Source organism: Perca fluviatilis, chromosome 1, assembly GCF_010015445.1.
Source record: "Perca fluviatilis chromosome 1, GENO_Pfluv_1.0, whole genome shotgun sequence".
In the NCBI taxonomy this organism is placed as follows: Eukaryota; Metazoa; Chordata; class Actinopteri; order Perciformes; family Percidae; genus Perca; species Perca fluviatilis.
This window is the reverse complement of record NC_053112.1, coordinates 24999912-25014366: the sequence shown is the minus strand read 5'-3', so window position 1 is coordinate 25014366 and position 14455 is coordinate 24999912. Positions and strand designations below refer to the sequence as shown.

Below are 14455 nucleotides of genomic sequence, written 5' to 3'. Positions count from 1 at the left end.
TGCCCAAAATGTGCACAAGCACAGATATGCACTTTTGCTCCCAGTCTCCTCCACACATGCTGCATGAATACACACTCTCAGCCAAGCCAGTTTAGCCACCAAGTGACTAGAAGTGTATGTGTGTCTGTGTGTCTGTGTGTCTGTGTGTCTGTGTGTGTGTGTGTGTGTGTGTGTGTGTGTGTGTGTGTGTGTGTGTGTGTGTGTGTGTGTGTGTGTGTGTGTGTGTGTGTGTTTTATCTGCATAGTGCTTCTGCTGCAGTCTCTTGCAATGAAGTTGGAGCACATCAAAGCATTTAGCCAAGCTGTCTTTTAAAGACTAAGGTTGATAAACATATGTTAGAAGCTCTTCATACCGTCTGTCCCCATCCCATTTCAAATAAGTTGTGGAAACACCCTGTGCTTCTGTGTTAAGTGTGTGTGTGTGTGTGTGTGTGTGTGTGTGTGTGTGTGTGTGTGTGTGTGTGTGTGTGTGTGTGTGTGTGTGTGTGTGTGTGTGTGTGTGTGTGTGTGTGTGTGTGTGTGTGTGTGCGTGCGTGCGTGCGTGCGTGCGCGCGCGCGCGCATCTGTCTGTCTGTTTGTCTGCGCTGTGTGCAATTGATGATTTTTTTTTTTTTTACAACTGTTTGGGAGTATGGCTGTGAGAAGAGAGTCAGCTGCAGGAGTTTCTTCCTGTCGGGGTTTGCTCATTGACTTCTTCTTTTCAAATGTAAACTGCTATTAGACGACTCAAAAGGAGTTTTGTGTCCCACTTCGGCAGAATCGGGTCACAGCTAAATTCACGCGTACACGTCTGTGTGTATGTCTCTGTGTGTACTTTGGTGTTTTAGTCGATGTGTGCACGTTTGAGCTGTGACTCAGTGATTTTTGGGATTATGGTATTAGGCCCCAGATGAGCAGGACTGATCCTAAATCAAACACACACAGATGGTCTCTCACATCACACACACACACACACACACACACACAATCCCTTCCAGGACAAGCAGTGTCAGCTGAGTCTTACACAGAGACGGACTTACAGTCATATTGCCATTCAAAGCGACACACCCAGAGTATACTCAGATTAGGCCCGTGATCGTCTTAGCATGTATTATAAAACAAGATGGCTGAACAATCCAACACCAAAGGATGCTTGGCCCTGTGAAAACATTAATCTCCCTGACATGACCTCAAATGATCTCCAATTTTATTACTGGGACATAAACCTGCTTTCATGGCAGTAGACATTAAATAATCTATATAGATTATTTCACTGCGAATCAAAATAAGAATCAGGTTCATCTGCAAAGAAAATTACACAGATGGATACTGTTTCCATTTGATCAGTGCAGAAACATTCAACCCTGATGCCATTCATCATATATATGGCTAGGATAGGCACAAATGTATAGTTATATATTTCAGCATCAGTGGCTATCTATTTATCCCACCTGTTCCCCTCTGTTTATTCTCTACCTGTCACAATTCATTCTCCTCCTCACCTTGCATACACCTCTTTCCATTTTTTTTTCAATGTCCTCCGTAACTTCCACTTTTTCCTGATTATGCAGGTGTCCCAGGCAGTGACTACATCAATGCTAACTATATTGATGGCTACCGCCGTCAGAATGCCTATATCGCCACTCAGGGATCCCTCCCTGAGACTTTCGGTGAATTCTGGAGGATGGTCTGGGAGCAGCACACGGCCAACATTATAATGATGACCAAGCTGGAAGAGAAGTCACGGGTAAGAAAAAGGGGGATGGAATAACATGGGTGTATGGGGCAGCAAGGACAAGGTATCACAGTGCTAAGCCAACACAATACTGATGCCCAAGAGAAGAGGAGGAGCAAATATTAGGATACCATGATGCAATATTAAGTAGCAGTTTTTGGCAAAAAGCTGGAATAGGACAGCAGATGGTAGGCTGTGCACAGATAGCACAGAACACAAGACATAGTAGCATACATGATGTGGAGTATCACATGGAAAGGAAGACTTGAGTGGCAGTGAGTGGGTGCATAAGTGTGGGATAGAGAGTACATGTAGTAGGGTAGGGTCAAGTAATACGTAGGATAAACATTTTTCTCCAGCCAAACCTGTACATAAGTAATAGTTAAAGAAAGTGGAACATGAAAAAGATTTTATCATACACTTTTTTGAAACTTTTTTGAAACATTGTGTAAACATACGTATAGATTACATATTGATTGTTATGTCAGGAATACATATTTTACAATTAAGGCCAAACACACAAACACTACTACAATCTTTACATCCTTAAAAGAAAAATATATATTTTTATGAAGCAAGTGTAGCACCTTTTTTGGGTCTTTGTGCAAGTTTACATTAGCAAGAAAGTTGCTCAGGTAGGCTTAATGCTGTACATGCAGTGTGTTAGGTATTTGCTTTACCTGCAGCATTCTGCTTTTCAGATGATTAGGGAAATGTCTGAAGAACATCAGTGACAATGTGCAACGTCCCACTGTCAGCACAGAAAAGGGTAAACTAGGTACAGTGTAGAGTAGGACTGCGTATAAGCTAACGATGTTTAATAACCATTACTAATAAATGGTAAATTGATAGTAAATTTGGGCACCCGGATAGCTCAGTTGGTAGAGCGGGCGCCCATATATAGAGGTTTACTCCTCGACGCAGCGGGCCAGGGTTCAACTCAGACCTGCGGCCCTTTGCTGCATGTCATTCCCCCTCTCTCTCCCCTTTCATGTCTTCAGCTGTCCTGTCAATAAAGGCCTAAAAATGCCCAAAAAATAATCTTAAAAAAGAAATGTGTTAATGTTATGATTCATGTTATTTTATCATTAGTTTAGTGCACATGTGTCAAAGTCAAGGCCCGCATATCAATTTAGGTTCACAATCAATTTTGGCCCACCTTTGTGCACCAAACCAAAAAGACGGGAAACTGTTTTCAAACTGTAATTACTGTACACGACACAAAAGCAGAATTTGGCAGATTTTGATGTTGTGACTAAGACATTTCCAAACAGCCAATCAGTTTGCATATTCCAGCCGTTAAATAGGTTGTTGTAAAAAATGTAATCATTTTTGCTTGATTTGCTAAATTCTATGATGGCTCAGGAACTTTTTTGCTGACTTTTTGAGGGCTTTATGTCGACTAAACTGTAAGTGAGAAGGCTATATGAGACATGCAATAATATAGTCAAAGATATTTGACTTTTAGATTTAATAAAATCCTTTCAATGAACTATACATGTCTGGCCCTTGATATGATTCTCATTTTCCAGTGTGGCCCTTAGTAAAGTTGAGTTTGACACCTCTGGTTTAGTGTAATATCAAATAATAAGTTTATTTTAATTGTGTTAATTTACTTAATTTAGATAGATAGTTCATACTTAAAGTTACTATAAAGTTGCAACTAATGTTTATAATATTAAGTTAATGATTAATAAGTGGTTTATAAAGCATCAAGTAACATTAACTTGGCCCCGTTAAATATTTTTGGCGAGCTATAGAAGAGATGATTATTTGATTATATGTGTTCATTAACTATGAATTCATCACTTATTAACGATGGTTATTATAAAATGTTACTGAATATAATGCAGGAATGGAAGAGAAGAGTATGTTAGGATATGTTGTGATAAGTTGTGCAAGAGGGATGTCAGGTTGAGCTTGAAGTATAATAGAGTTGAGTAGGACCCAGCAGTTTTTGAAGGTTAAATTACAGTAAAATGAGAGGAATAATGTACAGTTAGGTTAAAGTTGAGTAAGGGTAGAATTGGATTGAATATGGTTGGTTTGACAGCAGTAAGGAGGTACGAGACAGGCCAGGGCAGGGCAGAATGATCATTTTTTAGGATGTTGGAAGGACACGAGAGTCCAGATGGACTAAACAGAATAGGACAGACAAGGAGAGGACATAAGGACCAGGTCATGTAGTAAGAAAATAGGTTATACAACCGTGATTGTTATGGTGACCAAGCTCGAGGTGCCGTGGTTAAGTGAGAAGTTTGAGTGTGCATGTAGGACATGACAAGGTGGCATGTAGTTGATTAGAATGGAATAGAATACAGTAGAACATAATGTGTATAATGGTGGGTGAGCAAGACCTAAGGGAATTACAAGAACAGCTAAATGAGGGCTACGTAATGAATTAGAAAATAATTTAGCTTCAAGGCATTTTGCTGTTAACAGAATATGCGCTTGAGTAAAAACTCAATTTTATTAGAATGTCATGTTAGAATAAGATGAACAAGAATGGCTTGAGGTATGAATCATGATTATGTGCTAACCAATTATGTCCAGTGCCCATGTTCAGAAAATGATCCTTTCCTATCATCTGTGCTTCTTTTCCTATTAACCTGTCTTGTGTTGAAACAGTTTCCTTTTCAACTTTTTCCAACTGTCTCTGTTGTGTCTGTTTGACCCTCAGATGCCCTCTTATTTCTTCTCTAAGGCAAGACCTCTCTTTCTCTCCTTTGCTAATCCCTTTTAAAATGCAACCTCGCCTCACCTGGTTTTTCTCTTTACCTTTTTTCCTCTATTCAGTGCCATTTTTGCTGCCTCTCCTCCCCTTTTATGTGCAATAGCTAGTGCATTGAGTGAGAATGCAGAATTGTTTTCAACTCACCACAAGGCACTCCTAGTTAACTTGCTGGGAAATAGGTTTTATTGTAACCATTGCAGGTCAGAACCAGTGCACATTAGTGTTTACAGTTTGCATGATCACCACCTGTCTAGTGGAAAGAAGAATGATGTAGAAAGAAGAAGAGTCTTTTACACGCTGGCTACTTTTATGAAAAATCTGTAGTTCTGATGCGGAGTCACTACAGAATGAAGGACTGCAGAGCACCTAATTGTAATCTGTAGGCTGTTACTTGTCTCGTAAACATGATGAATCTTTAGTTGGTGAAATACATTTTCTAAATTCAATAAAGTCATGACAACTTTATGCAATGAAACAGTGAAAGCAGTCAATTCGAATATACTGTTTATTATCAGCCCACTACCTCCATATCTACTGTTTTAGGAAGTAGTGGGTTGCTTGTTGGAGAAAATGATTTAATCTCATTTAACACCTCTCAACATTATGCCATTATGTGTTTACGCATTAACAACACAGATGGTCCCACCGTGGGAATATTGCCAGTATCCTTCCTTTTAGCACCAATCAAACCACACAAGAGCAGGGCACAGTTGTGCTGATAATATCAATGGATAATATAGTCTTCACACCAGGAAACCTGTTTAGTGTTTGGCAGGGGTCTGGCCCCACTATGTGGAGCACCATTCCTGTCCCCACAGTGTCTTAAGGTCTGGTGGGAAAACAACAGTTGAAAAGCTGTAATTACAGCCTGAACGTCCCGGGCCAAAACGCATAATCCCCAGTCTGGAGCAGTGGAATGCAGAGCGAGCTGAGCTGAGCTCCCTGCTGTCTTTAATGTGAGGACTGGAGGGATCAGCACATAACGTTTGGTTTGGCCTGATTCTGCCAGGGCCCTCCACCCCCCTTTCCCCCTCCTCTGGGATTGTTTCTTCTCTCCTCTGTGGTCTCCGAAGCTGAGCTGAAGAACTACAAATATGACCGCTTGATACAGGGGAGTTCTTGATGTTTATGTTGTTCGTGGATGCTGGGATTTGGTGTGCCGGGTGTAATTTCGTAGGGATTTGTGAGGTTGGAATGTAGGGCGATATAAAGCGTCAAATATGTGAGGGCTGAACTTCAGGTATCACTTTCATGCCACACAGTGTTTAGTATTTAAAGCACAACGGATGCAGGATAACACCCCAGAAAGCAGAACTCTCTCTCTCTCTGTCACTCTTCACCCCACACACTTACTAAAACCGCTTTCACACGCTGGGTTGTCACTATATGCAAATTTTTTCCAAACATTACTGTCTGAATTTTGCACAAAAAAAACTCTCACAGATCTGCTTCAACACCCTCCTCCTTTTTTGCCTCTGTACACGAGCACACTCACCCAAGTCAGCTCTATCTTTCTCTCTTCTTTCACAAAAATGTGTACAGATATACATACAAACTGCTCTGCATCTCTCACAGCTTCTTCCCTCTTCCCCATGTAGGTGAAGTGTGATCAGTACTGGCCAACACGGGGCACAGAGACGTACGGCCTCATCCAGATCACTCTGCTGGACACAGTAGAGCTGGCCACCTACTCTGTCAGGACTTTCGCTCTTTACAAGGTAACCTGACATGTGCAGTGGAGTGTAATGGGGCTTGTGTGTATTGATCTGTTGAAATATTTATGCACACTAGTTTGTGTGTTTGTGCTTGATACTGTGGCCATGTCACATGAATATACACTTGCCATTTGTGACCCAACATTTTTACCTTTTCATACATTATTTATCCTTCCATAGATTTAAAAGGAGTCATCATCCATAATAGAGGCCTATTTTTTCTTAGAATTATTAATTGTTTAATTGAAAATGCTAGCCATGAATTATTGTTGTACATTTTAAAGGAGAGATCTGGTGATAATCTCTATTTTTCTTGTTCTCAACAAATCACAGCAAAACCAACAATCAATTGATCCTACTAACAAGTACTGGTCAAAGAGCCAACGCCTGATGTACTGCAGCTTATTCCTCACGCCACAGACCTCCATCATTGCCCAAAAACTAATAAATACAGTTGTTCTCTGCTACATTATTATTACCATATGAGCACTGTAGTTTATTTTCAGTCAGTCCCACATACACCGTCCTGCTGCTGTAAATACTCAGTGGCTGAAAAATAATCCCAAAAAATAAACTTTTTACTCATATTAACAATGTTTCCCAGCTTTTCTAGGAAATTACTGAGCCTTTTAAAACCTGTTTAAAAGATTTACATATTCAGTGAAACAAATGCACCTGGAGCTGAGTACCACAGATGAACACATTGTTGGTTTGGTCTTTTCATGGGAGACTATATATGTACTGTATGTTGACAATTACACAAATTTAGAGTAACACCAGCTTTATCTTCAACATGTGCGTCTGCTTTTCCAGAGTGGTTCCAATGAGAAACGTGAGGTTCGTCATTTTCAGTTCACCGCCTGGCCAGACCACGGGGTGCCTGAACACCCCACCCCCTTCCTGGCTTTCCTACGCAGGGTCAAGGCCTGCAACCCTCCAGATGCCGGTCCCATGGTCGTCCATTGCAGGTGTGTGTGTGTGTGTGTGTGTGTGTGTGTGTGTGTGTGTGTGTGTGTGTGTGTGTGTGTGTGTGTGTGTGTGTGTGTGTGTGTGTGTGTGTGTGTGTGTGTGTGTGTGTGTGTGTGTGTGTGTCAGTGCTTTATCCATGGTTTAGTTTTGAAAATTCTTGTAATTCACTGTACTAAATTAATTCTTAAAATAACCAAGGAAAACAATCCAGTTGTCCCTGACCAAAAGAGAAAATACATTTGTGTGTGTGTGTGTGTGTGTGTGTGTGTGTGTGTGTGTGTGTGTGTGTGTGTGTGTGTGTGTGTGTGTGTGTGTGTGTGTGTGTGTGTTATTTTGGGTTTTACTTGGCAACATCATTTTGAAAAGCCCAGGAGTGAAAATCAACAAGAGTCCAAGAGCACTTGTATAAAATCATTCATAGGTCCTGAACTGAAATGAGATTGAGCTGCCATTATGTAAACCCCAAACCATCCTCACTGGCTAAGACACCCATATTCCTGCCTAAACAACAGCTATCATCGCAAAGGTTTTACAACAACCGCAGCCGCCATGCTGACCCTTTTTTCCATAAGTAGCTTTCAGTGTTCACTATTTACAGTTTAAGCTGGTGAAGTTATATTTAAATGAGCAGCAGGAGGCTAATGTTTGTTGGAGAAAGATTGTGGGAAATTGTCATTTTAGTCTTGGTACAATGTTGAGTTCTAGAGCTGGAATGAAGCTGATGTTTGTTTTTACCAGGGAGTGAAGCAGAAAAGATAGAGGGTAGCAGAGGGAATATGGAGCAGAGCTCTCAGGAGGAAGAATTAGTGAGATATAGATGGTGGAAGGAAGAGAAGGAAGGGAAGAAAAGGGGATTTAGAAATGATTGAGAGGCAGAGTTTGCGAGTGACTGGGAGTTAGAGGAGAAGATATGTGCAGAATGAGAGAGAAGGTGAGGTCAAATCCAGGACACCATGAATGGAAATGATGAATTAAAGAAAAGGAAAGGTGGAGAGAAAATGGAGTCTAAAAAAAAATGCGGGAGTGAAAAAGTGCCGTGGCTGGTGTGAGAGTGTTGGAAGGGTACTTGGGGAAAAGATAAAGAAGCAGGGAGATGAGGGCGGGGGTGAAAAGGTTGGCAGGAGAGGAGCTCTTCCTAATCTTCCATAGCAGTCAGATGGAGTATCTAACAGGATTATCAGTCAAATTTAATTATCCCAGCAAGACTCCATCATAATGTGCCTTAACATATCAAGCAGCCTCTGTATCAAACAATGGACCAAATCTCATTCCACCTGAACAACACACATGCTAGTGCGTGCGCACACACATACACACTGATATTAATTTGACCATATAAAGAGGTTTTTATTCACTTTCGGAAACTTGCTTGGTCAGGGTGTTTCACCACTAGCACTGCAAAAATGTGAAATGTTTGGGTGGGTAGCTAAATGTATTATATTTCTGGATTGTATGTCGATAGGACAGGATATCTTCATAATGCCAGTCAGACGGTGATGCTGACTCATCGCTGATGTCAATTTTTACGTCCTTTGTTGGAAATATTGCTGGCTGGCATCTTTGTGATACTTAGTTGATTCAGGCAAAGTATGTTAAAACTATTGCAATAGGCAAGAGGGACAGATTTGTACCAGGTTTTTAAGACACAGCACACACTCACATGTTATGAGAGATCACATCACCACCTTGTACCCCTTTTTTTTCCTCTGCATTTTGGCTCAGTGCTGGAGTGGGTCGCACAGGCTGCTTCATTGTGATCGACGCCATGGCGGAGCGGATCAAGCACGAGAAGACCATCGACATCTACGGCCATGTCACACTGATGCGCTCCCAGAGGAACTACATGGTCCAGACAGAGGACCAGTACATTTTCATTCATGACGCACTGCTGGAGGCTGTGACCTGCGGAAACACAGAGGTCCCTGCGAGGAACCTCTACTCCTACATCCAGAAGCTGACGCAGATTGAACCAGGAGAGAATGTCACCGGCATGGAGCTGGAGTTCAAGGTGAGGACCAACCGCCATGTCCTTGAAGGTTGTAAAATGTGGTCTGACTGATTTACAATGGTTCATAAAACCGATTAATGATGATAATGTGACACTTCACTGGTCTCTGTAAGGGAGAGTTGCCTTTTTCTTGCCCCTCGCCACAGAGAAGGCCAGACATAAGGGGTCGCTACACTATATATATATATATATATATATATATATATATATATATATATATATATATATATATATATATATATATATATATATATATATATATATTCCTTCCTGTGTCTCAATCAGTGACAGCAGCTCAAGAAGATGCGTTAGCCATGTGTTTCGCTTTGTTTACGCTGTAGCCTAGCTACACGCTTGTCTCATTAGCCCGTTTGCTTAAAAAACACGTCTGGATTATAGTGACACAATCGAGACAGTTGATAAGGTAGGCCAATCTGTTGAACTTTTTGGGGTATGATTGATTGTGAGCTCTATGTGCGAGGGAGACAAGAAATGTAGGCTAGGTTCTCTCCGTGCATTAATGTATACAATTTCTTACTATTGCGAACTCTTCAAGGGAGGTCATTCATTTTGGTTACCTGCTATGGCTTAAACAGATAGCCTGCTATGCCACCCGATGTAGCCTATATTTTTACAGTTTTTAATCAATGCAAGTAACGTTATGTGTAAAGCGATGCACTATAAACCGTACGGAATGCAATTTATTATCCCGTCTGTTAAGACATGTCCACAATCTTTCACAATTCGCGACGGAAGGTTTTGACTGAGCGTGTTAACATAAAATATAATAATAATAATAATAATAATAATAATACAATCATGCAATAGACTATTTGTCATTATCGCAAATCGTTGTGTAAGAGGGTCAATCGTGTTTGTGCTATGACGCACAGACAGCTTTATAGCATATTTTGGTTTCACTTTTAACAACAGTAGGTTATGACTGTATGTTGGTGCTTCAGGAAAAGACCTGAAACAGGCATCAGGTGTAGCTAATCTTCATGCCTATGGTTTCAGTGCCAAAAGGCTGAAAAAGTAGCCTTTCAAAAAGTGTTACTGTACTTATTTTTCTGCTAAAAAAATTTGTTTGAATTAAAAAAATAAAAAACCTTTATTGAAAAGTTATATATGTTTCATTATTGGTAGCCCTTGAATAAAAACAGTGAAGTCTTGCAAACTTGATTTTATAGATTTGAAAAATTTCCCTTTAAACACTTTTGGCCTGAAGTAAAAATACAATATGATTGCTGCAGTAGAAAGGAAGAGCAATGGTTAGTCGTGGGATGGTACTGAAATATTGTTTTGTTCATCAGGAAAAGAGAACACTCGCAATACTCCCTTTACTTTGCTGTTTGCATCTTGTTGTACATTTAAAAACCAATAGGGCGCGATCGCAAAAGGGATGCTGTCTGTATAGTTAGATGTGAACAGCTTATGATTTGGCCTGAAAAAAAGTTCAGTCAAAAGATTTCTTTTCACTTTAAAAGTGTTGCCATACATTGATTTATTTGTGTCGGCCCATCACAATATCAACATTGACCGCTACAAATTGTTTTTTGTTTTTTATACTATTTTAAATGGGTAAAATCTTATTTCATTGTAGAGTCACCCAGCTCATTGATTTGCTCAGCCCCTCCAGCCCCCCCCCTCTCTCTCTCTCTCTGTCTCTGACTTTAATGTTAGCTACAATAGCTGACATTGGCCAATGTTAGCGCTTCTTACAGCAGACCAGCATAACGTAGGTTAAGTTAACTTTAACCAGGCAGAGATAAACAGACTTACCTTAACAAACTTGCTGTTTGGGAGTTACACATGAACTCATGAAAGACATTATCATATGCTAGCTGTGTAGCAGCGGACTGTGGGTCCAGAAGACTTATGTTCTCTCCAGATTACGTGTAAATCATGCCCTCCTCCTCTCAAATCCCTCATTGATAAACACATCACATTGCCAAATAAAATTAAATATCTCAAGTTTCCAAATTTTTTCAGTGCATATTGGACTCTTCAAGAAAGATAATCAACGTTTTTCCCAAAATGTTTAACTCTTCCTTTAATATGTTCTTTCTGTCAAATATTGTGTCCTCCGTGACATGCTTGATGTCAAATGGCACAACTACAGCTCAAGAACAAAAGCACCTGGGATAAATGCACAGTGACATAATAGTTCATATAGTCAGTTGAAACAGCAAACATTTCTGTCTTACATGTCTGTGTAATGTCTAGAACGCACCCCATCAGACAACGACAATGATGTCCACGAAACAATCTCACCTCAAAGCCTATTTAAGCTTTCGACTGTATGACAGGGTCAACCTCAGCTGATTGAGTTTGCTCATTTACCATGTAAATGTAGATGTTGAAACTCAACATGATTCTGAGCACCTCCAGCATGTCTTATCCATGTTGACTTAAAGGTTGAGGATCAAATTAAATTCTTGACCTTTAAAAAAAAGCAGCCAATCTCAACCTGGAAGTGACCTATTTAGTATCTGCTGGGAATTTTATCGGTAGATAATTATCTTTGCTTGAAAACAACCTTCTCCACAGAGACATACAGTATGTATGATCCTGGAATTCCTGACCTTGATAGTCACTGAGCAGCTTTCCCAGGGCTGTTAGCGGTTCCCCCTCTGAGAGTTTCATATACTCAGGATAGATGGTTGGATTTGACGGGGATTATGGGATTGCACCTTTCGAAACCAAGGTAAGGGAGTTCTACTGAGGGTTTAAGCAAGCATCATAGTTTTGAACGTTTGATGGATATACACGGAAAGACTATATAATGTCGGCCGGAAAGTTGCAGTTTATAATAAAATCTTAGGGAAAGGTCATATTGGCATTTTCAAACATTTAGTGAGCTGGTTTGGTTGGGTGGAAAGAGAATTTAGCCATACAGGTATATATTGAAAGCAGGTGGCTTACATTTTTTTCCTGTAATGGTTTATGTCTGGCCAGACGCTCAGAGGGCAAAGTAAACACAAAGTCACTCTAGGCAATCTCCTTCATCCTATGCTCCGGCGTTCCTGTATTAATGGCAGCGGTCTCCTCAGAATGACAATGAAGCCTTATATCGATGTAAAACATATGCCATAGGTGTCATAGTCACCACATTTCATCTCACTCAAATACGTATGGGATAGAATCGGCACTTTCCACCTCCATCAACAAAACACCAAAAGGATGGAATTTCTCATGCAGGAGCAGCATCGCATCATTCAAATAAAAAGAAAGTTGAAGCATGTGTGTGAGAAAGCTGTTCTGGCAGCTTTCGGTAATCCAACACCCTATTAAGACACTGTTTTTGTTTCCTTTCAGAGAGAGGTTGCCAACAGGGCATGGTTTTATCTAAGCTTAACAGATGGGGAAAATAATGGGCATGTATCAAAGCAACAAAAAGTGTTGTGCTTGTGCCAGACTCCTATTGATAAGCCCAAGAGTCAAATTCAAACCAAATCACATGAGGAATTACTATCGTTGGCAATGGGAACTTTGTGTATATATATGTATATATATACCAAATATATATATATATTGGAGTACCAATATGAACTGGTGAACTTGTGGTTGGTGTAGGATTTAGTTTGATCTGTCTGTAAGAAAATAAGGTACTGCTGTTTTTCCCACATGGTCAAGCTCAGTTCATGAGACCCCATTGTTTCCCCCCAGAGTCTGCGGTTTCCCTCTGCTTATTCTCCGTTGTTCGGTCTTTCATTTTAAGCCATGTCATTGAATGGTCGAGTGTGAGGGAGAGTGTACAGTATGTGCTCACGTCTGTCTCTGCACGTATCCATATGAATGTGTGTGTTCCAGGTTTTTTTTTCCTTCGCTGGTGAAGGATCAACTGTGGTTCACATACGTGCGTTGAGACAGTGTGGGGCCTTGTGGTTTCCTGCCACCCCCAACTCTTGATTTTCTTCTTTCTTCCTCTCGTTCATTTTATTACATTCCCTCTCCTATTCCCTACCGCTGCCCTCGTCCCCCTATATTGCCCCTTTTGTTTATTCAATTGAAGATGTCTGACTAAATATCCTGAGGCCTGCTGAGTCAATCTGATTTTCTAATCTCAGTTGTCCTTTATGCCAGTGGGAAACCAAGGCTTGTGCTAAATACATTTGAATGAGGTCCTTGAATTTGCCTGAACTTTTCTTCCATCCTTCTTTCTTTCCATTTCTCCCCTTTTTTCCTTTTTCTTTGGGTTTTGGCTGCTCTCACCAACACTACTTCTTAGGCCCATATCTAAGGATCTGTAAACATTTCTTCATATTGTCCGTCAGTGTAATATTATAAAATATTGATTTATTTTCTGTTACAGCGTCTGGCCAGTGCCAAGGCCCACACATCACGGTTCGTGAGTGCCAACCTGCCATGCAACAAGTTCAAGAACCGGCTGGTGAACATCATGCCCTACGAGACCACACGTGTGTGTCTGCAGCCAATCAGAGGAGTGGAGGGATCTGACTACATCAACGCCAGCTTCATCGACGGATACAGGTTAGAAAGAAACTGATCTGAAATTATTATTTTTTTATGTTCTTATTTTCTTGTTGGCATTTAAGTTTAAGGTTTAGTTCAGTTACTGTATGAAGACGCAAAGGTCTTTACAGAGCTTTTTTAACTCTGCATAGATAAGACAAGATAAGATAAACCTATGTTGTCTGTTCACACTGAAAATGTTCTTGCATTGTCTGCTCCAGTGTGTGTTGAGTGGGGGAATCAGTAAGTAGTATGTAACTTCATGTACAATTTTGAATTCATGTGTTTTTGTAGGCAGCAGAAGGCCTACATAGCAACCCAAGGCCCGTTGGCTGAGACCACAGAGGACTACTGGAGGATGCTATGGGAACACAACTCCACCATAGTTGTCATGCTAACCAAACTGAGAGAAATGGGACGGGTATGGATACAAATACACACACATAAACACAATTAGGTAATCAGGTACACTATGTAGGGTACATGTAAGTATGGATTGGCTCTACTGGGAAGCAAACGTCTACTGATGCTGTAAAGGCTTGTAGCTCTGGTGATTGTAGGGCCCAAAGCCCAAAGACCAATTACATTATTTTAGGTGAGCTGCAGCTCATAAACGATGGACGTGGTTTCTATGCACATCGACCCAAAATATGAGATAGGGATTTGTTCTTGATTGCATGATCAATTTGACCCAAACGTGTACGGTAATATACAATATCACACTTTGTGCTATACTTAAGGCTCATTATTTTTAATTATTTATTTTAGAAAATGAATAATATATCTGTAATATCTGATAAACTATTAAAAACAGTATATGAATCATTACAAAATGCAAG

General features: G+C 40.4%; 1 protein-coding gene across 25 annotated transcripts in view; it reads left to right on the top strand.

Moving 5' to 3' along the window:
- The window catches only part of ptprdb (protein tyrosine phosphatase receptor type Db), a 176949-nt gene that overhangs the window by 156696 nt on the left and 5798 nt on the right, over nucleotides 1-14455 (top strand). For 13 of the 25 annotated variants that reach the window (XM_039792332.1, XM_039792249.1, XM_039792079.1 and 10 more), the window contains 7 exons: nucleotides 1551-1726; nucleotides 4395-4418; nucleotides 6047-6166; nucleotides 6977-7131; nucleotides 8855-9140; nucleotides 13456-13634; nucleotides 13911-14037. In XM_039792332.1, the coding sequence (XP_039648266.1) occupies nucleotides 1551-1726; nucleotides 4395-4418; nucleotides 6047-6166; nucleotides 6977-7131; nucleotides 8855-9140; nucleotides 13456-13634; nucleotides 13911-14037 (1067 nt within the window). The remainder of the gene's footprint in view (nucleotides 1-1550; nucleotides 1727-4394; nucleotides 4419-6046; nucleotides 6167-6976; nucleotides 7132-8854; nucleotides 9141-13455; nucleotides 13635-13910; nucleotides 14038-14455) is intronic. The other 12 variants (XM_039792413.1, XM_039791999.1, XM_039792480.1 and 9 more) reach the window with 1 other exon arrangement.